The sequence below is a fragment of the Phascolarctos cinereus genome, unplaced genomic scaffold (assembly GCF_003287225.1).
Source record: "Phascolarctos cinereus isolate Bilbo 61053 unplaced genomic scaffold, phaCin_HiC Scaffold_2;HRSCAF=192, whole genome shotgun sequence".
In the NCBI taxonomy this organism is placed as follows: domain Eukaryota; kingdom Metazoa; phylum Chordata; class Mammalia; order Diprotodontia; family Phascolarctidae; genus Phascolarctos; species Phascolarctos cinereus.
This window is the reverse complement of record NW_027555625.1, coordinates 177119854-177146081: the sequence shown is the minus strand read 5'-3', so window position 1 is coordinate 177146081 and position 26228 is coordinate 177119854. Positions and strand designations below refer to the sequence as shown.

Below are 26228 nucleotides of genomic sequence, written 5' to 3'. Positions count from 1 at the left end.
TTACCTTAAGGTTACCCACATAGAAATAGTTTTACCATTTCTGTACTCCAGCTTTTCTGCTTTCCTTAACCAAAAGCATGGAACAGTGGATAGATCTGAGTTTGGAGGAAGAAGACCTAAGTATGAATCCCTATTAGGGATAACACACCCCTTTGTGACCTTTAGCAAATATTTAATCTCTCTGGGCCTCAGTTCTTTATCTGTAAAAATGAGGGGTTTGGGGTAGATGGCCTTTAGGATTCTTTCAGGCTCTAAGTCTGTGATCCAATGATCTGTAATCTCAAGATAATTTAGTAATATCTATGAACTTGGAGATTTCATTGTGCATTTCCTTTCTTAAAGCATTTGTAAAACTTCTCAAAATAAAATCAAACCCAACCCAAGTTTCTGAGACTTCTATATTGGCCCTTCTCCCCCAAAAAATATGCCTCCCTTTTCTATCTTTAAACCAGTTTCCTGACTATAACAAAACATTCTCTGTAGATGCCATGGTATCAATTATTTAATCAGTGTTTATTAAGCACTAGCCATGTGCTGGCCTTTGTGCTGCTAAATGCTGGGAATACAAAGATTGAAAACATCCTTCCTTCAAGTAGCTTACATTTTGTGTGTGGGTGTGGAGGGAGGAGGTGACATGTAATCTGTGCACACATATGTAAATATAGAATTAAGGCAGGATGGTGATGGGGAGTCTTTCCCAGGGCATCAGGAAATTTTTCATGTATGTAATAAGCTAAGATTTTTTAAAACCTGGGTATGGTATCCTTATCAATGATTTTTTAAAATTCATACCTATAATTTCATAGTAAAGAGAACTCTAGTTGGGAAAATTCTCTTTACCAATGAAGATCAGCCTTACTCTGCAATTTGCTATTAGTTGTTGCTTATCCAAAGTGAACCATCAGGAGTGATCTCTAGGCTTTTTCTTAGAGACTTAAGCCTAATAAATTTTTCCCTATCTTAGATATGAATGTTTGCCTTTTCATCCTTAAGTATACCATCTGATACTTGTTGACTTTCCTTCTTTTAAAAAAAAAAACTTTTAAAAAAATTTGTCATGTTCATTTTGTAAACTATTTCAGCATTGTGTCCTAGATGCAAATCTTTAGTCAGATTCATTCTAGCCTACCTGTTGATAAACTAGCCATAGCAATTAGCCAAGATGGAGAGAATTTCCAACTTCTGGACTTAGGTCAGATTTGAAGTTTATGGCCAATGAAGATTAAATAAGGCAAAATAGAAAATCTCAAACTCCTGTTGGAGCTGTCCTTTACCACTGTTAATTCACAACCATGTAATCCAGAAAACGTGGTGTGGAGTGTATTAGAATGCAATTTATATATGTGTATTTATCTAAGCAAATAAAGAATATGAATATTATTTGGTTAGCCTATTTTAAATAAGTGGTCATTTAAATTATGCAAAGTAAAGACACATTTATGTCATAAAATAGCCATGTAATCTTAGTTAAATAATTTACATGTGAATCCATTTGAACTTTTTTCTGATTTTAGTCTAGCCTTAATTAGCTTCAGTTTGTTTAGATTAATGTTAAGTCACGCTGCATCATCCATGCAGTGATATTTTTACAGTAACTGAGGCATTTGTGATTAGAATTTTCTTACTTACTTGGGCTTCAACATCTGTTAGTTTGCGTGTCTGCTCAGCTGTTTGATTTAATAGATTTGTTCCTATTTCAATCATTACTGCAGTCTGATTCTGTACAGCATTCTGTTGCATCTCTACCATTTCTTTCTTCATATTGTCCTGGATATAATTCTCAAGCTATAGTAGAAAAAGCATTAAGGCAGTCAGATTTTTTTTTCATCTCAGCCTTAGAGTTCACATGATCATAAACCTGGTTCCTAAACACTTGTCATAGGATCATAGATTTAGAACTAGAAGGCACCTCTAAGGTTAAACAATCCAACCCCCTTGTTGTTCTAATGAGGAAATTGAGCCCACAGAAGGGATAAGACTTGATCAAGATCACATAGAAATAGCAGAGCCTTCCTTAGGAAAAAGAACAGCAATCCAGAAAGGCTGTCATCATATTATGGGCTTCTTTTGTCATTACAAAGGTCTTTTGATTTACTGCAGTGTGAATTCTTGCCTTTTGAAGTCCATTTTCAGTTGCACTGTTTTAGTATAAGCATTTCAGGTTATTAAATCATAGAACTGAGTGTTTGGGGGAACCTCAGAAGTCTTCTAGTCCAATCCTGACCAACATATATGACTCTCTTCCCTAATGTCCCTCCTAAATGGGCATCCAGCCTGTACTTGAAGTCTTCTTGGGAACTCACTATTTATTTTTAAAAACAAAAAGAACAATTTGTTGATCACAAGATCACATTATTTTCCAGATTGGAAAACAAAAACGATTCAATGCTTTGGAAATTTACTGTGTGTTTCCAGGTTTTGTGGCAACAAAAATATATTTGGTTGGTTGTAGTCGCCTCGTGGTGCCTTCTTAAATTAAAATAACCATCTGTTCTCTTCGTACAGTTATATAACCAAAATATGTTTTGGACTTTAAGAGAATAAAAATACCTAGCTTCAGATTCTTTATTCACCCCAGGGGTCATCTTCCTGTCCTAAAGCTTCTACTTTTACTCAGATTCCCTCATTGGGGCCATTCTGTACTGATTGTCGACAACCAACTCTTTTCTTACCAGCCTCAAACCTCTGACCATGCCTTGGACATCTTCCTGCCATGCTTCCTATATGCATACTTACCCAAATTAATATTAACATTGCTTCTGGAAAGGGTGTGTCAATCAACTGCACTGTGGTTCTGTTTACCATCTCTGGGACCTTCCCTGGTCACCTATATATGTTGGCCTTCCCTATTAGAATGTAAACTCCTTGATGACAAGGACAGTCTATCATTTAATTTGCATCTGTCATGATGCCTAACACAGTTTGGCATATAGTAAATGTTTAATAAATGTTTTTTCATTCATTCATTCAGGTTATATATGTATTCATCTACTCTTTTGAGGCATGAGTCGTTTAAAATTAAACTGAACTATTGAAATTGTTCAGTATCAATACTGAAATGTCAGATTTGACATCTGATTGCTATAATGTGTTTTTGAAAAATTATGTATTTTTCCCCCTTAAGCCAACTTTGGGGTTAAGGTAAGTTATGGCCTTAAGAGAATTAGACAGTTTGACAATGGCACTGAAAATGAGGTCAAAGAGCAAATTTAAGATGTAGAACAAAACCTGTTGCTGAGACTTTGGATCCAGAGACCTAGGTTCTAGTCCCATCTCTGCTACAAACTATTTGTGACCTTGACCAACTCATCTCTGTCTCTGGGTCAGTTTGTTCACTTGTAGCAACACCACAGTGAAGCTTGTTTATTCCGAAAAGGACAGTCTGTCTTGTATTGGTGATGTTTTACTTAATCTTTTCTCACAGTACTTCCTGCCTCTTTCCCCCATGTATTGCCTCAGTACTAGGCAGGCTCTTGTCCTGGGTTAGGTCTCTGCCTGTTTCCGCTTCTTCCATTTTCATGAATGAAACAAAACAAAACAAAAACCTAGAATCAACCCACTGAGATTTCTTTTCTCTCTAGGGAAAATATTTAAGTCAGAGACATCTCTACTGAAGCTTCATTAGATACTACAGTCCTATTGTAAATGTTCCTCTCCCCTGTATCCCTATACCAATACTTGGTTGCTTTTAAATGAATTCAATTCAACAAATATTTATAAAATACCTAACAATGTACCAAATACTATGCTAAATCCTAGGCCTACTTTAATATTTAAATGTACCTGTGATTTCACTGACATGGAAGGATACTACTTCCATCTGTTCAGATTTACAGCCTACTCATGCCTTTTCACTCTATAAAAGTCAAGTCCATGAATTTATGCAAAACAGGTTTCATACAAAGTTGGGGTGAAAGTAGTGTACTTTAGTTCTCTTAACATGGCATAGCTACCAGTGGAACTTGTGAATTGCCTATCAGTTGTCCCCGACTCTCACTATATAACCTGTGACATCATTTTCTAGTCATATATAGTAACATGACATGAACTACTCACCTCCAATATACCTCAATATACCACTTCCTTACTCTTTGGTTGAACTACAACTTTCATTCTTTGGACATTATGGTATTACTTGTTTTATAGACAGTCTTTGTCACATTAAGAATACTGGTATTAAAAAAGATAGTCATTTGAACACCTTTGTAAAATCACATTTCTTTGAAAGCCATAAGAACTCCGATCCACACAAGGACCAATTGTGATTTTAGAGGACTAATAATGAATGAAGTATGTCACTCTCTTCCTGATAGAGAGCTGATAAGCTCAAGTTGAAGATTGAGACATTTATTTTTTGGACATTCATTTCAATGCAGTAAACATCTATTAAGTGCTTACTACATGCCAGACACTGTGCTAAATGCTGGGGATACAAATTAGAAAAAGAAACAGTACCTGCCCTCAAGAAACTGACAATTTAATGGAAGACAGCAATACACAAAAGACAACTGAAAAGAGAAGGGGAAGGAGAGCAGCAGGAGGGACCCAATGTGTGTGTAGGGGGGGGAAATAATATTCCATATAGTAGAAACCAAACAGAGTCACTGATAGAAAATGGAATGTTACCTGGAAAGTTCTGAGCCCTCTATAAAGTAAGTCTTTGGGAGAAATTTATTGTTCGATCCTCCAGTCAGAAGACAGAGGCAATTGAGGGAGTTGAGAAAGTATTGAATATCAAAAGCTGAATCAGTCTGTATGGTCATATGATTTCAGTTGATCAGCTTATCCTCGGAGAGGCATGATGTTCAATGAAATGGAAACCAAGCGAAGCCACTAATAGAAAATGGAGATTGCACATGGCTAATCAAGAATTTATTTTGATTGAATATGAGTAGTTTCTTGCAAGGAGTTTTTTTTCTTTTTTTTCCAAGTGAGAGAGAAAGTGGGTGGAGGGAAAATAGATTTTTCATTGAAAAAAACACCACCACAATTACCACAAATTCTTAAGTAATGAGATTTTTATTGAATATGGAACGTAAATGAAATGCCAATAATCTACCATTCTCCATAACATTCAAAAATGAGTTTATATTCTAATCTGATTTCTAGCTTTCTATATTTATTCATGTTACTTATTTTATTATACTCTACATCCCAGTTAGAATAGCCTAGTTGCTATTTCCTAAGTTTAACATGATACTTCTGGCCTCTATGAGTTTTCAGAGGCTATCTCCTATATCTTAGCTGCACTATATCTTTACCACATCCTCTTACAATCCTTAGCTTCCCTCAAGATTCAAATCAGGTACCACCTCTGAAGGGAAACCTTCTTGATACTCCTATTTGTTGGTACTCTTGTCCTCAAATTAGCTTATATTTTACCTGTTTTACATGTTGTATCTCTTATTATTTAATTCAATAAGTATCTATTAAATGTCTCCTATGTCTCAGTGGCTGTGCTAAGCACAGGGGATAGAAAGACAAAAAAGGAAAGAATCCCTGCCCTCCAGGACCTTAAATTCTACTGAGGAAATATAATATATTCATAGATAAGTAAATATAAAGTACATACCAAGTAAATACAAAAAAATATGGTAGAGAAGAGTACTGACAAATGGAATGGTCTGAAATTTTCAGTAACAAGGGATTCAAAAAAGTGGAATTAAATAAGGAAAACATAGAGGTAGCTAGATAGTAATAGTGGGTAGAGTGCTAAGTATGGAGTCAGGAAGACCTGAGTTCAAATCCAGCTTCAGATACTTACTAGCTGTATGACCCGGTGTAAGTCATTTAGCCTCTGCCTCAGTTTCCTTACCAGTAATATGGAGATATAATAGCACCTAACCTTACAGGGTTGTAAGGATCAAATGACATAATAAATGTAAATTGCTTATTAGTGCTTTGCATGTAATAGGCACTTAATAAATGTTTCCTTCCTTTCTTTTTTTCCTCCCTTCTTTCCTTTGGTTCTTCCTTCCAGAGTTGATGTGGCTAAAAAATTTATCACCCTGCTGCAAATGCAGTGAACTTTGCTGAGCTTGTCCTTGAACAATAGACATGCAGTTCATCGATGGGCCTGTACTCTCAGCCTTTCCAACTTGATAGTAACTGACAGAGCTTATGGTCTTCTAGTGTAGCCTTTGAGAAATTCATGTCACCTTCACATCTTATAATTGTGTATAGAGAGTACTAAGGTACAGAGGTAAAAGCTCCCTGGGCAGTTACTGCTAAGTACCTCAGTAAAATGTAAACTTGAAGGAGAGCTGTTTTTCTCCCGAGACCTAGTATAGTGCCTTTCAAATAATAAGTACTTAAAGATCTGGCTAATTGAATGGAATTTGAATTTTATAATACAAGTTATCAAAATCTTGTATACCTACTAATCACTCTGTAAAGCAATTAACTAAACAGGATTTTGGCCTCCTTCCCCCACTCCCTCCCAAGAAACATATCTGTACAAAAATACTCATGACACAACTATATTAAAATATTCATAATGGCAAAAAGTTGGGAATCGGCAATGTTCCCGTTGATTAGAGAATGATTGAGTAAATAGAGAGTAAATTGTAGTATATGAAGTAATAACGAGAGTCACCATGGTATAATGGGTAGAGAGCTACCTTCTGATTCAAGAAGACTCATGTTCACATACCACCTCTGGTATGTACTGGCTACGTGACCTTAGGCAACTCACTTAATCTCTATGCACTGGACAACTCCTTACAACTCTTAAGTTGTAAAGAAAGTGCCAGCCTGCATTGGTAGATTGAGTTTCATTATCCAGAGTTTTTTATCAATGACATCACAGGTACATTCCCTATCTCTAAGCTTTGAAGTAATGGAAAGTTATTATCCCATAAACAAAAACACATAAAAGAGAAATTTAGGAGCATTTATGAAGTGATGCAAAGTTTAAAAAAAAGTGGATTCAAAAGAGCAATATATATATATATATATATATATATATATAAAGCTTACCACAATTATATAAATGAAGACAACATTGAACTGCAACAAAACTCAGACTAAATCCCATGGAAAATGCTGAAACTTTTAAAAGTTAAAACACATAGGGGCAGCTAGGTGGCTCAGCGGATAGAGCACTGGCCCTGAAGTCAGGGAGACCTGAGTTCAAATCCGGCCTCAGACCAAACACTTGACATTTCCTAGCTGTGTGACCCGGGGCAAGTCACTTAACCCCAATTGCCTAAAAGCAAAAAAACCCCAAAAAACCAAAAGTTAAAACACATAGTGTTACTTTCCTTTGAAAAACATGTGCGGTTCCATGTTCAATCATCTACATTCAGTTTTTTTGTATTGTTATGTTAAATTGTTTTTACCTTTTTTATTGAGAGTGGAAAGGAGTTGTCTTGTTGAAACACAGTTTATCATGTGAAAACCAAAAACCAAAAACCTCAACGCTCTCTGTCTTCATACTGTCAAATTCTGCCCTATATTAGGTCAGAAATGCCTAGGGGTTGACTACAATAATGCTTACCCTACAGATTACCAGACTCAGTAGAATGTCTTCTAGATCAGAAAGTAATTAGCTACTAATTAGAAATAACTAATAAAAGTGTTGAACAAAAATAATTTATTTTTCAAAAGTTTTGAACACTACCAGTGACATCCCTTCCATTGGAGATCTACTTCCAAACTGACGTCAACCTATTAATTTTTTAGGTTTTACTGGCTTTTATCTAGATTTTGTCAAGCTCTCCTCTCTCCATCTTGAACACAAGGACAGCACATTAAAAAATTTTAAATATTTTACTGAGATGAGAAATTTGTATCTGTGGCATTCCTCCAATCTACAGATCTTACAATCTTGTCAGAAAAGAGAAGGAAATTAGTCTTATATGGCCTATTTTTCATAAAGTCACACTCTCTCTTAGTTATTTCCTTTTCTATTATTTCCTAAATATGTGTCCTAAATATGCATTCTAAAACTATATATTCTATAATTTTTCTAGTAATTAAAGTCAAAGTCACCAAGTTATAGTTTGAAACAGTCTATAGCTAACATCTTAACTAAGTCACTGTCTAATATTTTTGGACTTGTTATAGTAACTGTACCCTAAAAACACATTTTGTCTGATTGGGAAATAAAATCTGGAAATGGATAAAAACAAACAGATTTTTAAAATACCATGGTAAAGTATTTTTGAACAGCATAGTAAATGTTTTATTTAAATATAAAATTCTCCCTCATTTTTTCTTCCAAACATTCTGAATTATCAAATTTGACAGGAAAAAAAAATAACTTGATTTGCCAAAACAATGGTGCCAGATTAATCACATTACAGCATTTCTCCATCTATCTTCCTTGTGGCCAAGATTATTATCATTAGTTTTTACTGCAACAAAAAAAAGTAATCTTATAATTGGCAAGAGAAAGAAAAACATGAACAGTTATTTAAGTGAAATTTATCTTCAACTCTGAGCATTTAATATTTCTCTCTTACCAACTCATGATGCTGAGTGACCATTTCTATCTAAACAAATTTTAACTTTCTGATGTTTTTCTATTAATTAGTTTTGTCTGTGTGATTGACAAATTAACAAACTCTGAGATTTTCTTTAGGAACATCTTCTCTACTAGGTAAAATTAGAAAAAGATATCTTAAATTCTAATTGGGGGTTTTATAGAAACTAAAGCAATTCTCTGATAAAAACATTTACTTAGTAGACAGTGCTCATTTGCTCAAGATAAATTGTTTGCTACATATATATCATTATGCACAAAACATCATCTAAATGTATTATACATTCTTATTGTATGCATTATATTTGTTCCTGCAATAAAAAATACTGACCCATGCTCTCCCCTTGACTTCTATTATGATTACAGAGATTTAGAATATGTGAGTCAATTAGCAGGTATGTATATACCTGCTATATATACCCTTTATATGTTGAGGCCTGGGCTACATACTGTGGGAAATACAAAGTAAATATAATAAATAGCCCCTTCCCTCAAAGAATTTATAGTCTAAGTGAAAGTACCTAATTCATCATCCAAAGTCACAGGAATTTTAATGATGGTACCCAGGGATTCAAATGAAAGGAAAAAGTTATAAGATTTGTCTTTCAATGGGCAGTAAATAAGGTTCCAATTTTTAACCAGTTATAAAAAAAAACACCACAAAACTGATAAACTACATGAAAAAATATATGGATAGATAGATATACTAATTGACCACTGACTTTCTCTGTGACCATCAAAATTTTTTTATTTCCTCCATGTCTCAATAAATGAGAATTCTTATGCCTAAGAGCACTTCAAAAAAAAAAATACTTTGTGCCGCAGTCACTTTCATGGTTCCTCTTACTACTAAATTGACCTGGTAAAGTGAAGAAGGGGAATCTTGTGGTGATATTTCTTTGATAATGGTAGTATCTTACATTTGGGGACACAGTTTTTCTCTTATGGGCTACCATGGCCATCAACATCAATAATAGACCTTTCAGGAAAATGTTCTTTGAAAGTTTCATAAGAAAGCTGAGGCACTCTTCCACTTAGAATGACAGCAAGCCCATTCAGGCAGGTGACTGGGAGAGAAAAAAATAGTACAGAGAAACAATAACAATGAATATCTTGCTAAAACTATGAAGGTGGAAAAAATACATGAATGACAAAGCAGCGTATTTTTCCTCCCCCAGCTTTTCTGAATTCTTTTTTTATGACTAAAATATATTTACGTATTAAATTTTCAAACATAATGGCACAGGATGCAAGTTTTCCTTCAGTAAAACATTTGTAGTTTCTTTTCAGGGATAATAGAAGATACTTGTTTTAGCGATTTAAATTACCTCAAAGTTGCTTGACAACATGAATTCTTAGACAATTCTTAATAATTGTCACTTTACCTGAAACTTTTTCCCAGCACAGTAGCATTAACAGAATGAACCATCTCGATAGAGGGTAGCCTTTGGCTCCTAAGACCTGACTGTTCCATGTGCTCAGTCACCAGGGATTTCATAGGACTAGGAAGTTTAGACAGTTGTGAAATTGATGCAGCTTTGTATGAAGAAATTGTTCTTCTTAAAATCATAGAATTTAGAGCTGTAAAGAAGGGTCCCTTAGGGACCATCTTGTTCAAACCCTACATTTTACAGATCCAGAAACTGGGGCCCAGAGAAGTTTAATGACATCTAACAAGTAAGGAATGTAGCTCATAGTCGATGTTGGAATCTGACCCATGATTCTGATTTTTGCATTTGCTGAAGCTATGTACCACTATAGGCTTGTAATTGCCATTATTTGTTTTGACTTAATAAATATATTTAGCTACTCTACATCAATATCCTTTCATCCATGAGCACAGCACTGCCTACTTTGCTATTTTAGGTTGCAAGTTGGAATTAAGATTTTTAGGATCAAGGATATTCTGAATAAATGTTTTTGACTTCTAATGTTCTTTGTTCCTCATTATAAGGAAAGTCTGAAACTTGTTTGAGGTCGACCATATGGAAAGTAGCAAAATTGAGCTTTCTTCTTCCTCATCCAGCTACTTTCTCTGACCTGGAGATTTTACTAGCTAAATAGTTGTACATTCAACTAATATTTGATCATAGATACAGAGATTGAGATGGAATGAACTAGAAACTAGGTAGATTTGTGCACAGTGTTTCTTGTGAATAATTCTTTGTCTCTGTTATCCTATTTAGAATTATGCAGGGACAGAGGGTAAGTTTTGTCTCAGTCTTCTTTTGATGCTTATATTATAATGAACTCTTATCCCTAAGGGAGCCCCCACTGAAGTGACAGTTAAAAATAGGGGAACAATGACATATCAAGCATGGACAGGTTATCTAATGATTGCTGGGAACAATCTTCAGATTTTAAATATTGTTTAAATTATTGAATATTGTTGAAATGTTAAAATATTGAATATTATAATATTATTGAAATAAATAAGTCTTCAGAAAAACTTTAGTTCAAGGTGAGTAGATTTTCCCAGATGCTTCAAGTCCTAATAATGGCTCCATTGCTGAACAAATCATCCATTAGTCTTATATAAACCACCTAGTACCCAAGTTAGTACTCATCCTTGTAAAAGATGTAAGAAATCTTGTAAAGACATAGTTCATAAAACATTTATCTTCTCATTTTTCACATTTTCCCATTAACAACACATGAATAAATTTTTGTTGATCTTTAATTGTTTGCAGGTTCCATAATAATTCATTAATGGAGAAAGGGAAGAGAGTAAGCATTGTATAGCATCACTATGTGCCAGGCACTGTGCACATTACAAATAGTATCTCATTTGATCCTCACAACTGTTTTTTCCTGCTGTTATTTTCCCCATTTAACAGTTGAGGAAACAGAGGTAAACATAGGTTAAGTGACTTGCCCAGGGTGTCACAGCATGTAATAAAATTTATAAACTCTCTGTAACTTAGTAGGAGATGATGAAATTGAATCTCAGGAGGCTGAATTGATTTGCCCAATATCACGCAGCTAGTAAATGTTATGTAGATAAGGCTCAAGCCCAACTCTTCCAGATTTTTGCTTCTAGAAAGCTTGCTTTCTAGCTTCTAGGATCTTTTCAGGACACCACATTCATATATTTATAGAGGTACTGCCAAACCTCAGTCCTCAGTTATTTCACCATCCACATCCTCTATCTCTACACAGATACTGCTGAATAGATCTATAAGAAGTTATTAACATGCTGCCAGGGTATGTCATAAATTTATGTTATCCAATGTCAGTTGAGGCTTTCCTGCAACGAAGCAGTCTTATCAGTCCTTCCTAGTTAATTTCCTGTTTCAAACTTCCTACAGAATCTGTTCCAAACTTTCTTTTCCCTCCTTAATGCTTCCACATCTTTCTCCCTTTTGCTTAGCTAAGGACTGGCTTCTTACTTTCCTAAGAAAATGGAAGCCATGTGATATAAGCTCCCTTTTCTCCCTTCCTCTTTATCTCCACACATTTATATCATCTCCCACTGCCTCCTTTCCTCCATCTCCAAAAAATGGTGATTCTTCTCCTTGTCAAGGTCTGCCTCTCTGCCTTTGATCCCCTTACTCGTATCTTCAGTTTCTCCTTGTTTACTGGAGATGCTTTCAAACATGCCCAAGGCTCCCTCTTCCTTTATTTATTTATTGTTTTAGGCAGTTGGGGTTAAGTGACTTGCCATGGGTCACACAGCTAGTAAGTATCCTACTGACTTCAGGACTGGTGCTCTATCCACTGTGCCACCTAGCTGCCCCTCCCTCTTCCTTTTAAAAAAGAAAAAAAACTAACTTCACTGGACTCTATGATAACCTTCAGTTATTACCTTAGATCTCTCCTCCTTTCCTCAGCGAAACTCAGAAAAAACCATCTACACTCACCTCCTCCTTCATCATTCTTCAGTACTTTTCAATACACTTCAACACTGAAATCAGGCTTCTGACCTTAACATTCAGCTGAAAATCTTCTCTCCAAAGCCACCAATTATCTCTTACTCAGCAAATTCAGTAATCTTTTTAACTCTCCTCAGTCTTCTCAACGTCTCTGCTGCATTCGATACTGCTGATTACTCTTTCCTCCTGGAGACTCATCTTTTTGGTCTTTTTAAATTACTTTCTTGTGGTTCTCTTCCTACCTGTCTACTTGTTACTCCTCAGTATTCTTTGCTGGCTCATAATCCATATAAAGCCTACTAAGTTTGCATTTTCCCCAAGGCTCTGTCCCAGACCCCCTGCTTTGTTTCTCTGTTAACTTCTCTCTGAGCGAATCAGTGCCATGGGTTTAACTGTCAATACATTCAGGCCCATTTTGTCCCCTGAGCCCAGCCCTGAATCATTAATGGCCTATTGCTTATATCAGATGTCCCAGAGACATTTCAGTGGACTCATTTTCTTTCCTCACCCAAACCCTCTCCTTTTCTAAACTTCCCCATTTCTATAGAAGGCTGTTCTTCAAGTCTTTCAGGTTCATATGATTAGTGTTACTCTCCACTCCTCACTCTCTCCTCACCCCACATATCCAATCAGTTGCCAAAGCTTGCCATTTTTACTTCCACAGCATCTCTCTCATTTAGCCCATTTTTTTCTACTCATATAACTAGCATCTTAATTCTTGCCTAGATTATTGTAGCAGCCTTCTAATTGGTCTCCCTACATCAAGTTTCTCCACACCCTAGTCCATGCCAAGGTGATTTTCCTCAAGCATATGTCTAACAGTATCAGTGCCTTAAGAAATAGACTTCTATTAGTATCTGCCATCAAGTGTTAACTCCTCTCTTAAAAGTACCACATAATTGAACCTCAGACTATCTTTCCAGACTCACTGGAAGTTACCACCCCTCTCCTACACTCTGGAATCCAAACCAACTATCCTCTTTTCCATACATACTCCATCATGCATCTCAGTATCTTCTTGTGGGTTGTCCAGACTGCCTTCAAAACCCTACCTCCTCACCTCTGCTTCAGAGAATTACTCTTTTCTTTTATAATGAAGCTCAAGTACCACCTAAGCCTTTCCTGATTGCCTCAGCTATAACTGCTCTCACTTACAAACTGCCTTGTGTTTAACTAGGCATCTAGGTGACACAGTGGATAAAGCTCTGGACCTCGAGTCAGAAAGACCTAAAGTCAAATCCAGCCTCAGACAGTTGTGTGACCCTAAGTAAGTTCCTTAATCTCTTTTTGCCTCAGTTTCCTCATCTGTATCTCTCACAGTTTTTTGTTGAGAGGACCAAAGAGATAAAAATTATAAACCGCTTAGTATGGTACCTAGCACACAGTAAACTCTACCTAAATGTTAGCAATAATTATTTGTACCTCACTTTTACACAAATGCTGTTATTATTTTATTAGTTTATATTTATTCACTTTATACTGTATGTAGCTTTAGTATATATACTGTATACTGTATATGAGTTTTTGTTGTCTCCCTCACTAGAATGTAAGCTTCTTGTGGTCAGGATTATTATTACATTCGATATATTTGGAACCTCAGCTTCTAGAATACCTGGCACATAGCTGGGTCCTTAATAAATACTTGTTAATTGATTGTGAAATATTACATTTGCATTCAACTTTAGGTCTTCCAAGCCACATCTAACTAAAAATACCCTCTCTTACTTTGTTGAAGATTGATCATTCAGCCTCTATTTGAAAATCTCCAGTAGGGAGACCTCACCTCCTCTCAAGTTATCCCATTCCACTTTTGGACAGTTCAGATAGTTAGGAAAGTTAACGTTACATCTAACCTAAATCTTCCTTTCTAAAACTTCATACTACTTCTCATTCTGTGCTCTGAGGCCATACTGAAAATGTCTAAGAAATATAAAAAGTGTAATGCTATTATATTTACATGTTTATGAAAGCAATTTGGCATTCTCAGGAACCATGCTCATTTCCAAGGACCAGTTTAGTGGTTAGCTGGTAAATAAATAAATCGAATTTGCCTACTACTACAGACACTGATAGTTAAGTACCCTTTAACGAGGGAAATTATGGTTGTTACTGGGACTGCCAGAGTTCATTATGCTACAGTTATACTGTAGGAGCTATATTACTGCATGATTCTTCCTACTCATTGTCCCTCCCCCATTTTTTAACCAGTAAAATGTCTGGGAGGAAAGCCTGGATGGGTTGGGAATATTGGAATTTCATGAATGCCTGCGGGATCTGAGTTTATGTAATCTTTGTGGAGGGCATCCAACCCTATATTGAGTTTACTAGCACCAGAGGACTATTATTAATGGAGGGTAGGGAGGGTCAAGGAGACTTGATGGACAATATGACATTTATAAAGAGTTTTAAAGGATAGGAAGGAAATGACTTTACAGATGGAAGTAAATAAGTATTTCAGGTTTTTAGAATGGCCTACACAGGCAGGAAATATTGTTTGGTGAATGAACGACATAGATTAAGCTTCCAGGTACCATATTATGAGAAGAGACAAGTATACACAGGGAATTTTGCCTTTCAGTGACAGAGGTGTTGTCTGAGATGGAATGGACAGTGAGTGCCCTTCATTGGCACAAGGGAGGGAGTTGATATATAAGATTCAAGGCCCATAGTAAGAATTAATAACTATGGAAAATTAGGAACCTCTGCGGTATATTAAGAAGAAAGTGATCTGATATAAAGCAAATACTGAGATGTGTTATTTAGCTTATATGTGGGCAATTAGGTGGCGCAGTGGATAGAACACCAGGCCTAGAGTCAGGAAGACCCGAGTTCAAATATGACCTCAGACACTTACTTAGCTGTGTGACCCTGGGCAAGTCATTTAACCCTGTTTGCCTCAGTTTCCACATCTCTAAAATGACCTGGAGAAGGAAATGGCAAACCACTCCAGTGTCTTTGCCAAGAAAATCCCAAATGGGGTCATGAAGAATTGTACACAACTGACATGACTGAACAGCAAATATATTGAAAGTAATGTTATGTAAAATTATCATGTAAGATGTTTGTTTGTTTTTTTAACTAAAGTTAGACATTTGTGGTGAGAGGAAGCTGGAATGGATTGCCATTCATGGTCCAGGGTATACAGAGAAGGGCCATAAGACTTGAGGCAGCAGTTAGCACAATTAACAGTTCACAGACCTACATTTAGATTTAGGGAAAGTGGGAAATAAGCCAGTAAGGACTAACTTCAAATTCCATATTTGACCCATATCTTTTACCCTGAACTCCAGTTAAAGTGATTATAAGCCATACTCTGGTTTTATGTAAGCCAGAATTGGAGAAGGGACATGGTAGGGATGGTGGGGGGAGGAAGAAAGAGAAGGGAGAGAATGTAGTAGAGACTTTATATGTGGGGCCAGTATGGTAAATACATCTCCTCCTTGGGCCCAGTAATTTGAATCTCCAAGGACTCTTAGAATTTGTATAATAATACAACTCCCTGAATTACAGATGAAGAGATTGATCCTCAGAGAAGTTTAATGACTTGTTCAAGGTCGAACATCTAATTAGATCAAGAATTAGAAGCCAGATCTCCCAAGCAATTTCCTTTACACTCATATAGGCTGACTCTAGATGCTTATAAAAATATGTTAACAACATACATAAAAACTGAACATACATAAAACGTACATAAACATAAATAACATACATAAAAACTTTTTTCTTGTGTTTAGTGATCTCACATCTTCACCATGATTTTTGAGACAAGGGAAAGAAAGGATGAAGGGTATTAATAAAATTTAAGTAGATCCACTTTGTTCTCAAGTGCCTATAGGGTCATTTTAGGATTAATCATCCAGATACTAAAGACTAATTATATTCTGTTCCTTTAAGTCCTAAGTACTGTGTTTGTAAACATATGCAAGAATATTAGACACAGTTTTACAGAAAGGATATTGGGGGGAAAAACCTACCAAATAGATTATTTTCTGAATAGAATGTTGAGGGGGATGGAGGTTTAGGGGATAAAAGCTTTCAGAAAAATTACATGATTTCTTTCTGGAAGATATTCTCAAACTGGTTTATTGCCCTCGATACAGAGGGCAGGAAGTTTCTGTTGTTTCTCAAAAAAAAAAAAGAAAGAAAGAAAATCCTTGAGAATGCAGATGGGAATGCTTGAGAAAGCTACAAAATTAGGCTTTTGCGTGCCCTACTCAGCACTGCTGTACCAGAATGGACTTTTAGCCAAGCTTTTCTATTTCTTTATCTCCTCTTTCTGTCAACAGACAAGAAGGTGGAGATAATCCTAATGGATAGTAATTGGAATAGATATAATACTCAAAGACATCACCCTTCAGGTTTAATTTTAATGAAAAAGTGATAAACTGCATATTTTGCCTTTTGTACATAAAGCTAAATACTGCCCACCATCAGGAGGACATGCTTTTTAAATTGTTTTTCCAGCAGTGGCATTAAATTTGCACCAAATTATTCATTCTCTCTTGCTCGTTCTCCATTCTGACCCTGGCTTTGGGTTTCAGGCTACAATCCCAAAGTACAGATGAGCTTGTGCCAAGTTTAATGGCCCAGATAAAGAGGAAACTCTTGTGGCTGTATCCCTATACTCACACTATTATAGAATCGCTAAATTTGAGGATTAGAGGAACTTCACTGGCCATCTGTTCCTACCTATAGACAAAAAGAATACCTACTGCAACATATTTAATAGCCTCCCAGTAAATCCAAATTGCTAATGATAAATATTTACTAAGTATTAGGGAGAACTTTTTGACAAAGAATATCATTAACAGCCTTCCTAAAGAAAACTGGAGTAATGGTACTTTGTCTGACATTACTTTTATGTGAGTTTAAGTTCATCTATTTGCTCTATTGTATTTAAGGGGAAGTTTACCTTCTTTTTCATTAGATCAACTCTGATTCAAAACTGCAAGCTTTTCATATTTCTCGGGGTTGTTTACAAAATTCAATCCCCTAATGTGTATAGACTTTAAGGAATTAGTTCTTTGAGAACAAGGACTATTTTTTTATTTTTCACTTTTGTCTTTGTTTTATACACAGTGGGTAGATAATAAGTGCCTTTCCAGTTGTCCTATTGAACTGTATTCTCATGTGCATTGTAGATACAAAAAGTTTCCCACTGGTTTATAAAATGTGTTTGAAATGCAGATTATTTTTAGGGGAATACATTTATGCTCATGAATTGAAAAGCTATTAATTATGTGGGCACATTATAAAGAGTTTTGAAAAAGCTTAATTTGAGTTGGGGAAGCAATTGGTCATTTTTTTAACCTACAAGTTCAATAAAAATAACTATTCTTGTACTAGTTAGAGTCTTCTCAGAATCATATTTTTAAATGCCTAAAAAAACTAAAATTACAAAAGAAAGCAATGATACTGAAATCTAGTCATCAAATTTTTAAAAAAGCAACTTTTTCATGTACTGTAGGTTAAGAACTCCTGCTATACAAGTTTATGTCCCTGTAGGAAGTCCCTTTCAGTGGGTCATGTTTTCAGTTGTTTTCCAAGTGGTGGTGTTGGATTTTTGACCTCAATCTAAAATTCTACTTTGCTGCCTGCTCATGCTATTGAGATGACGCAGGCCAGGGTAGGCAATACAAGCAGTTGTCAGTCATACCAAGCTAGAAACACTACATGTACAGTTCAGTGACAGCCCCTATATCTGTTCCCAAAGTACAGGCCAAGCTCAGTTCAGAGAGGTTCATCACTAGGTTGGTTGTAAGATGATGAATTTTTTTGCTCAAAGGAACTTAGGAGGATAGTCTACTAAATCTAATTCATCATTCTACCAAAACTGTTCTCTCCAAAGTTACCAGTCTTAATTGTCAAATCTGAAGGCCTTTTCTCAACTCTCATGGCATGACATGGAAATTGAAGGAGATGGGATATTATGTTTGAAGAACAGCAAAAAGTCCACTTTGGCCAGACTGTTCATCTTGTTAAGAAAAGTAATGTTGAGTAAGACTGAAAAACCAGATAACAGCCTGGGAAGTTTGTATTTTATCCCAAAAGCAGTAAAGAGATACTGAAGAGTTTTTGTTTGTTTGTTTTTGTTTGTGTTTGTTTGTTTATTTGTTTTGGCTTCATGGAGATGGGAGAAAGAATATATTTGTTTTAGGAAAATCAATTTATCAGTTCTGTGGAGAACAGATTAGAAAGGGAAGAGATTGGAAATAAGGAGACCAATTAGGAGACTATTTCAGTAGTCCAAGTAAAAGGTAATAAGATCCTGAGCTATTGTTGAGACTATGTGAATGAAGAGCAGGGGGAAGATGTGAGACATCTTGGGGAGGCAGGTTTGACAAGAATTAAAAACTGATTAAATATGCTTGATAAGGGAAAAGGAAGAGTGAAGAATGATTTCAAAATTGCAAACCTGGGTGACTGAAAGGATAATGGAGCCATTAACAATAGAAATGGGGAAGTTTAGAAGAGAGCTTGGTTTTAGGGAAAATTATGACTTCTCTTTTGGACATGTTAAATTGAAATGCCTGTGAGACATTATATTTGGCAGGCAGTTGGTAAAAGTGGAACTAGTGAAAAATTATGGCTACATGTAGAAAATTGGGAAGCATCTGCATAGAGATGATAACTGAATTCCTGGTTATCAAAAAGCTTACCAAAGAGAGAACAGAGAAGGAGAACCTTTATATTGAGGTATTTCTTGTGTAATACTTCATTTTAAGAGGATGGACAGTCTGTTTAAAAACCTAATATGTTTTTCAGAACTTGGTTCAAAAATTCCACATTTGATACAACCTAGGTATCATCAGATAAGTTGCTTACCCAGGCCTCCCTATAGTGAAGAGGTTGAATTAAACAACCTCTGAAGTCTCTTTTAGCTCTAGATCTGCGATTCTATGTTCCTTAGATTAGCGAAGTCTTCTCTAATAAAAGCATGGATACTATACTAAGAATGTAAGGAATTATATGCTTTGTGTCTTGTATACTAATTTTATGCTAAGAATATACTATACTAAGAGTATATGGCATTGTATAGTTTGCTCTAAAAAGGCTTTTCATTCTACATTAGTTAGCTACAAGGATTATTAAATTGTAGAAACTTTTCCAGAAGTAGTTGAAATGTCATGTTTTATGTCTATGTGGTACCTAACTGCAAATGCTAAATACCCCTCCCTTGGTGAATGTTTCTCACTAGTTCTTTTCTCTCAAGAGAATTGCTATTTTGGTTGATAAATGTTGGTATTTTTTCTCCATGGAGATTGATATGGTTTGTTAATGTGCTTTGTTAACTAAAATTTTTCTGTAATGTAATGGATTACAGTTAAAATGAGATGTGAATCTGTCCCCTAAGTTAATGTAATGTGGCTGATCATATTGACTATTGTCTCCAACTTCCATCCTTGGTTATCTAAAATCATGCCTAAAGAAATTGCTTTGGAGAAGTCTATTGAAGTGGTTATGTGTAGACAAACGAGGAGTGAATCATTCCAGCTGCCTGAAGCGGGTTAAAAGTATTAAGTTAGGTAAATTAGTAATCTAACATTCTGAAACACTGTTCTTTCCGGATCAAGAATAAATGGCATTTGCTCTTGGAAGGCAAAGAAAGGATTTATGAAGTTCCCATTAGTCTAAAAATAAATATTATATAAATAAATGCCTAAGTCATGAATTATATTTGCTGTAGTTCAGAAGCACCAAATCAAAGAGGACACTGAGCTCTGCTGTTAGCACTTGGAATGAATGTTGTTCGTTGGAGTGGATATTAAAAATCCTCTAACAGAAATAGATTGGATAGGCATTATCTACAGAGTTATATCTTGATTTATAGTAATGCAAAAATGTCTGACTTTTGAGAAACAATTTCCATTGCAAAATTTAAGTCATGAATGCCTTGTATGTCAGAACTGTAGTAAAGGAACTTCACAGAGCAAGTTCAACACCCTAGTTTTACAGATGAGGATGTTAAATATGACAATGCTTAGAATAACAGGAACATAATAAAATCTAGTTATTTGAATCCTGATTTCAGCTAGTTTGTGTGTATCTGTGTGGGAGATCCTTATATTTTTATTTATAGAGTATTTTTGTTTGGTTGGTTGTTCTCTGAAGCTGTTTTTTCTTCTATTTCATGAGGCCTATTCCTTTTAAGTGTCATGTTCATAAAAATCTATTTTCACTAGACTGGTAAGTTAGAAAGGCCTAGTACATTGTATGAGTGCTTCATTAGGAAATGTGGTAGAGTATTTTTCTCATGACTTCTAAAAGTTTTTAAAGATCCACATTCCCAGCAAGTACACAGGATGACATTGTATTTCCTCTTAAGTACCAACTTTTATAAGTTTATTACAATACTGATCCCATCTTTCCTAAAATTAAACAGAAACAACATCAAAGTACTATATACAATGCTTTATGGATCTGGTATGTACCCTACCACTGACATAATTTTGAAAATAATGAAAAGGATAGGGAGCAGACCATTTTTGCAAGTGTATTTTCACTAAATAAATGTAATTTATAGATCTGATTTGGGGCTAATGTACTTGAACCCTCATTTTTTTTACCATAGTAATTTCACAACTGTTACCATGTGCAAAATTCCTGAATTTGCCTGAATATTGTGGAAATTGAGAAAGTGGATCTTCACTATATGCCTCCAACATGCTTGTGGTAAAAGCCATTGGGACGTGGCTAACTTTCCCACAATCCATTTCAGTTCCTGGCACTTTGCACTCTCTTCTGCTCTCTCTAATGACACTTCCTTGCATGTCTGCCTATTTCAAAGATTGCTAGTGGAAAATTCCTATCCCTCTTCATTTTGCTGTCACAAGTTATAAAAAGCATGTCATTCAAATTGTTTTTTTATTTTTTGTTTTCTTCAAGCAGACTTGTATTTTGCTCACTGTTGGAATGATTTCAAGAGATTTTTTTCTTAATGTAAGTGTAATCACTTTGGCCAACATTGCAATGAGATACTTTTAAAATATATTCCAAGACTGACCTAGTTGGATGAATAAGGGATATCAAATATGAAAAAAAAATTGTCATCACTACAGTATTTCATCTTTAGTGGTTTAAGTACTCCTGGAAATTTTAGCATTAAATCCTATAAGCTAGCTTAAGTTTATCAGTGGTGTTGTTGCTAAGATCTTAGTACTGCCAAAAGTTCTATAATTTTCATTATTTTCAGTCTTAAAGTGGTATATTTAATCTCTTTAAAATGTATGGCTTAGAAAATTTACTAAGTACAGTTGAAGAACTAAGGACATTAGAATTTTGGCTGCTCTTTGGGATTAGAATTGTCTGTCAAGCCTTAGCTTAGAGCCTTTACAGTAAAGCAGAAGTTAGGTGGTAATGAAACTTTTTTAAAAAAATGTCCCCTGACTTCCTTCCCCTAGTACCTTTTGGGAATTGCATTTTAACATTTTTATACTGGAATGGCTCGTGACCCTTTGTTACCCAAGACTGACCCTCACCCCCATCTTCCCCTAAGCAGTTCCAATAAGCCAGGCCCTAACTTGTACATTATAGGTCAGTCTTAGGCATCCTACTGCTGTCTCTTAAGGTTGAAAGGTGTAGGTTCTTCATCCTAAATATGGCAGCAAGAGAACCATGAAAAGTCATTTTATAACAATCAACCATACAACATAGAGGTTTGATCCAAACCCCATATATGTAGACAGTACTTTGAACATAGTAAGTGCTTAAGAAACATTTATTGAGTTAAATATAACCAAATTACACATGGACCTCTGAATGTTCTGATAGGATTTAAGATAAATTTACTGTGTAAATGGAACATCTTGGTGAATGATTGAATGAATGAAAAAGTCATCCTTCTGTTTAAAAGACTAACCTGTCTCACTAAAGAACTTCTTAATGATTTTTGTCATTTTTAAAAGATTCAGTATTGGTGTTAGTGAAAGGGTATGCTTTGCCTTTTACTAACAAACCCTATACAATTATTTTGGGTTGAGATACCAAAACTGTGCTCAAAATTAAAATTGACTAATAATATGTTATTTAAATTCTGATTTGCAAATATTATCAGAAGATTCTCTGAATTTATTCATAGTTGTTTTAGATACAAATAACAGGGAGAAATCAATATCTTTGAATTTTTTCCTATCAAATTTTAAGAGTAAGAGTGCTCTTAAAAAATTTTTTAAGGTAAAAGTATCTAAAACTATAAATAAAACAGGATCATTGATATGGAGCTACAAAATATCTTTAATATCATCTAGTCGTTGTTTAGTCATTTTTCAGTGGCTTCTGACTCTTTGTGACTCTATTTGGGGGTTTTCTTGACAAAGATACAGGAATGGGATGGCCATCCTTCTCCAGATCATTTTACAGCTGAAGAACTGAGAGAAACAGGGTTAAGTGATTTGCCCAGGGTCATACAAGTAATCAGTGTCTGAGGCCAGATTTTAACTCAAGAACATGAGTCTCTATCCACTGCTCCATTTAGCTGCCCCAGTCATTTGGTATAGACCTCTTACTTAACAGATGAGGAAATTGAGGCCCAGAGAGACAAAGTCAAGATTTGATCTCAGTCCTCTTACTCCAAGTCCAAGATTCTTTCTTCTTTTCTAGGCCATGTTGCTTCTTAGATATATGCTTCTTATACTTGTGTGACCTTGGACAAGTCCTTTCTGCACTATGGATCTTATTTTTCTTATCTATAGAATGAAGATTTTGGAATAGATAATCTCTAAGGATCCATCTGGACCTAAAACTATTAAAATTGTTCACAAATAGCCAGTGGTTCACTATGTAATAAAACCTCATTTCCCTGGAGGTCAGACTCCTGGCAACCCAAACCTTCTGAAAATATAGCCCCTAATAAATAAATAAATAAAAAAGGCCTTCAGGTCCCCAAATAGTTGTCACAGTACCATTGAACTAAAGCCATATATTGAACTCTTTATGTCTCCAGTCAGTCTTACTAACTCTTATTTAACACAAAATTCTTAATCTTATTTTGTGGTTTTTCAGCAAATTACCTACTTGTAGCCAGCCAAATTACTTCATTTCTGGGGCTCAGTTTCCTTATGATTAAAATGAGGTGCTTAGACTGGATGATCCCTAAATGCTCTTCCAGCTTTAAAATGTTGTGCTGTGATAGTAGGAGAAGGAAAGGGGTACTGGGATAAACTGTGAAGAACAAGACACTGTTCCGTGAATATGTGAGAGTTCATAGCCTCTCCTTGAAAGAGGAACAGACTTAAAGTATGGTATGGTATAGCACAACAATTGTGTATAACAATGACCCTGTAACATCAAACAAAGATTAAATTATGTTTAGTATATTCTAAGAAAGTCTAGGCATGTAGAATATATTTTAGAAAAAAATCTACTAAAATTGTTAAAATAAAATTTGGGGTACTTAAATGGCTAAGCTATATTTATGTGGAAAATTCAATTATCTGGCACCATGAGGTAGCTGTCAAAAGTAGCTTTGAAAGACTGAAAAGGGCACTGGGCAGGTGGTAAATGGATTCCTTTTCAGTAAATGACTGTTTACACAGTCTCCTGTTTCTTTAGTCATCCCTTGTGCCTTTTTAAATGTATTATTGTTAACCACAGGTTTTGACCTTAGGGAGACCATACCATGTTTGATAATGACTTAGGAAGAAATTTCAGCAAGCAGGTCCGAAAAAACTCCTTAGGGAACCCGTGGGAGCAAAAACTGAAACCTTTTAAGAACACTATTTGACAGAGAATAGAATTCATTAGATAGCAGATTAGTCTTGGACCCCAGCCAACGGGAGTTGGCTTTAAAAATACCAAAAGCACTTTGTTATAGGGCACTTTCATTACCTAAAAGACAGTCCCACTGCAAGAACCCAGAGGCCATTGTGTCAGTTTTCAGTATAATGGCCTATTGAAGAGTATTAATTTCCAGAGAATAGCAGAAGTTGATGAGTGTCTAAAGCAATCAACTGAATAAAAAACAATTGTATACCAATAATCTGTTTGCATCACCACTTCCCATTTCATCCATTTGCTCATCCATTACTAACTAAAAAGCACCTATAATTCATTTCTACCACTTCACATTGCTTATTCAGCAGTTTGCAATAATCTCTAAAAAGAGCTTAGTTCACTTGCTGCCTCCCCAAACCAGCTTAGTCACCATCTTGCCATTAAAAATACATTAGCTCCATCTGGTAATAGAAAATAATAAATGCGGATTGATACTTAACCAAATTTTATGGAAGCTATAATGGATCTTTCTCCCTCTCTCTAACATGTTTTCTGGGAATGAATTACAACAAAAATCCGGTCCTGTGTTCCTTCCCTCTCTTATGTTTCTCCTCTACCTCCATATATGTTTGTGTTTACCAATATATATAAATACACACACACACTCACACGCACACGCAGGCATGCCTCATAGATAATGGTTCTGTTTCAGATGTGGTGGGGTGTATAATGCCAGATAAGTAGCTGTTCAAGAGGTCTCTTACTTCCCAAGGGTAATACCTTAATAAAGACATTTTGATCCACATTGCTAGCAGAAGATATCATAGAATCAAAAATTTATACAATTGGAAAGGACCTCAGCAGCCATAACAAGAATAGGGAGTTGTGTAGGGAACTCCCCCATGAGGAAACTCCCATTACCAAAGCAAGTCAGAACCTTCTCTGAAACAGTCTCAGAGTTGCCTAGAACTGTGAGAGATGAGGTGATTTGCCCAGGGTCACAGATATATACTTGTGACCAGTAGACCCAGACCTCTGTACTGTTCCACAGTGTCTGTTCCATGTTGAATGTCACTTCTTTTGCAGAGAGGGAAGAGAAGGGAACAAGCATTTATTAAGTACCTATTATGTGTCAGGCACTGTGTTAAACCTCACAAATTTTATCTCATTTGATCAATGCAACAAGCATTATTCAGTCTTTGAAGAAAAGGTAAACCTTTTTTTAAAAAAAATCAAGTCCTTATTTTATGGCAGGGTGCCCTAGATAATCACTTATCTTTGATATTTTTGAATAAATGGTATTATGTAAAATAATCCATTAAGCATTGCTATTTATAGCTTTTGTACCTTTAAATATTTCTTAGTACTTTGAGCCAAACTGGTTAAAATTTTAAAGCTCAAATTTGGAAATATGCTACGCTTGTTAAATAGAATTTTTTTTATTTCCCCAGTGATTAAAAAAAAATCCCAAGTTACCTTCTTCATCTTGAGTGCTATTTCTGCCTCCACTCTATCCCCTCTTCATATGATTTCCAAACCACTGTTCAAGAAATCTACCTAATGCACCACTATGATCATTTCACTTCTCCACTCAAAAACTTACTATAGTTTCCTACTTCCTATTGAATAAATTATAAACTCCTGCTCCTGGTATTTAAATCCCTCCACAATATAGCTTCAACCTACCTGTCTAGTCTTAGACCCCCTTGAGACACAGTGGATAGAGTGCTAGACTTGAAGTCAGGAAAACCTGGGTTTAAATCCTGGCTTGGACACTGGCTGGGTGACCCTGAGCAAAGTTAGCTCAACCTTCTGGGCCTTGATTTCCTCACCTGTAAAATTAGGTAATTGGCTACAATGACCTCTAACTTATATGATCCTATGGTCAAACCAAACTGAACTATTCTCTGTCATTCTCATCCTGCCTTTTCACACTTTATCTCATACCTGAAATGGACTCTCCTAATCCATTCTCTGTCTGATGATGTCCTTCTCTTTCTTCAAAACCCACCTTAGATACTACCTTCTTAATGAAAACTGGCTTTCCCTCCCTCTAGCTACATTTCTCAGGTGAAAGTGAAAGTGATCTCCTCCTCCTCAGATTTCTCATAGTACTTTGCACGGCCCTCTCCTGTGCACTTATCTCACTTTCCCTTCTC

At 35.6% G+C, this 26228-nt stretch overlaps 2 protein-coding genes across 7 annotated transcripts in view; one reads left to right on the top strand and one right to left on the bottom strand.

Moving 5' to 3' along the window:
• Positions 1-26228, top strand: part of MCPH1 (microcephalin 1) — a 334179-nt gene that overhangs the window by 190257 nt on the left and 117694 nt on the right. The window lies entirely within an intron of this gene.
• Positions 1-26228, bottom strand: part of ANGPT2 (angiopoietin 2) — a 74427-nt gene that overhangs the window by 27255 nt on the left and 20944 nt on the right. For 3 of the 4 annotated variants that reach the window (XM_020985242.2, XM_078149740.1, XM_078149741.1), the window contains exon 2: positions 1630-1785. The exons of the other annotated variant lie outside the window; for it this stretch is intronic. In XM_020985242.2, coding sequence (XP_020840901.1) covers positions 1630-1785 — 156 coding nt within the window. The remainder of the gene's footprint in view (positions 1-1629; positions 1786-26228) is intronic. 4 annotated transcript variants of the gene reach the window in all.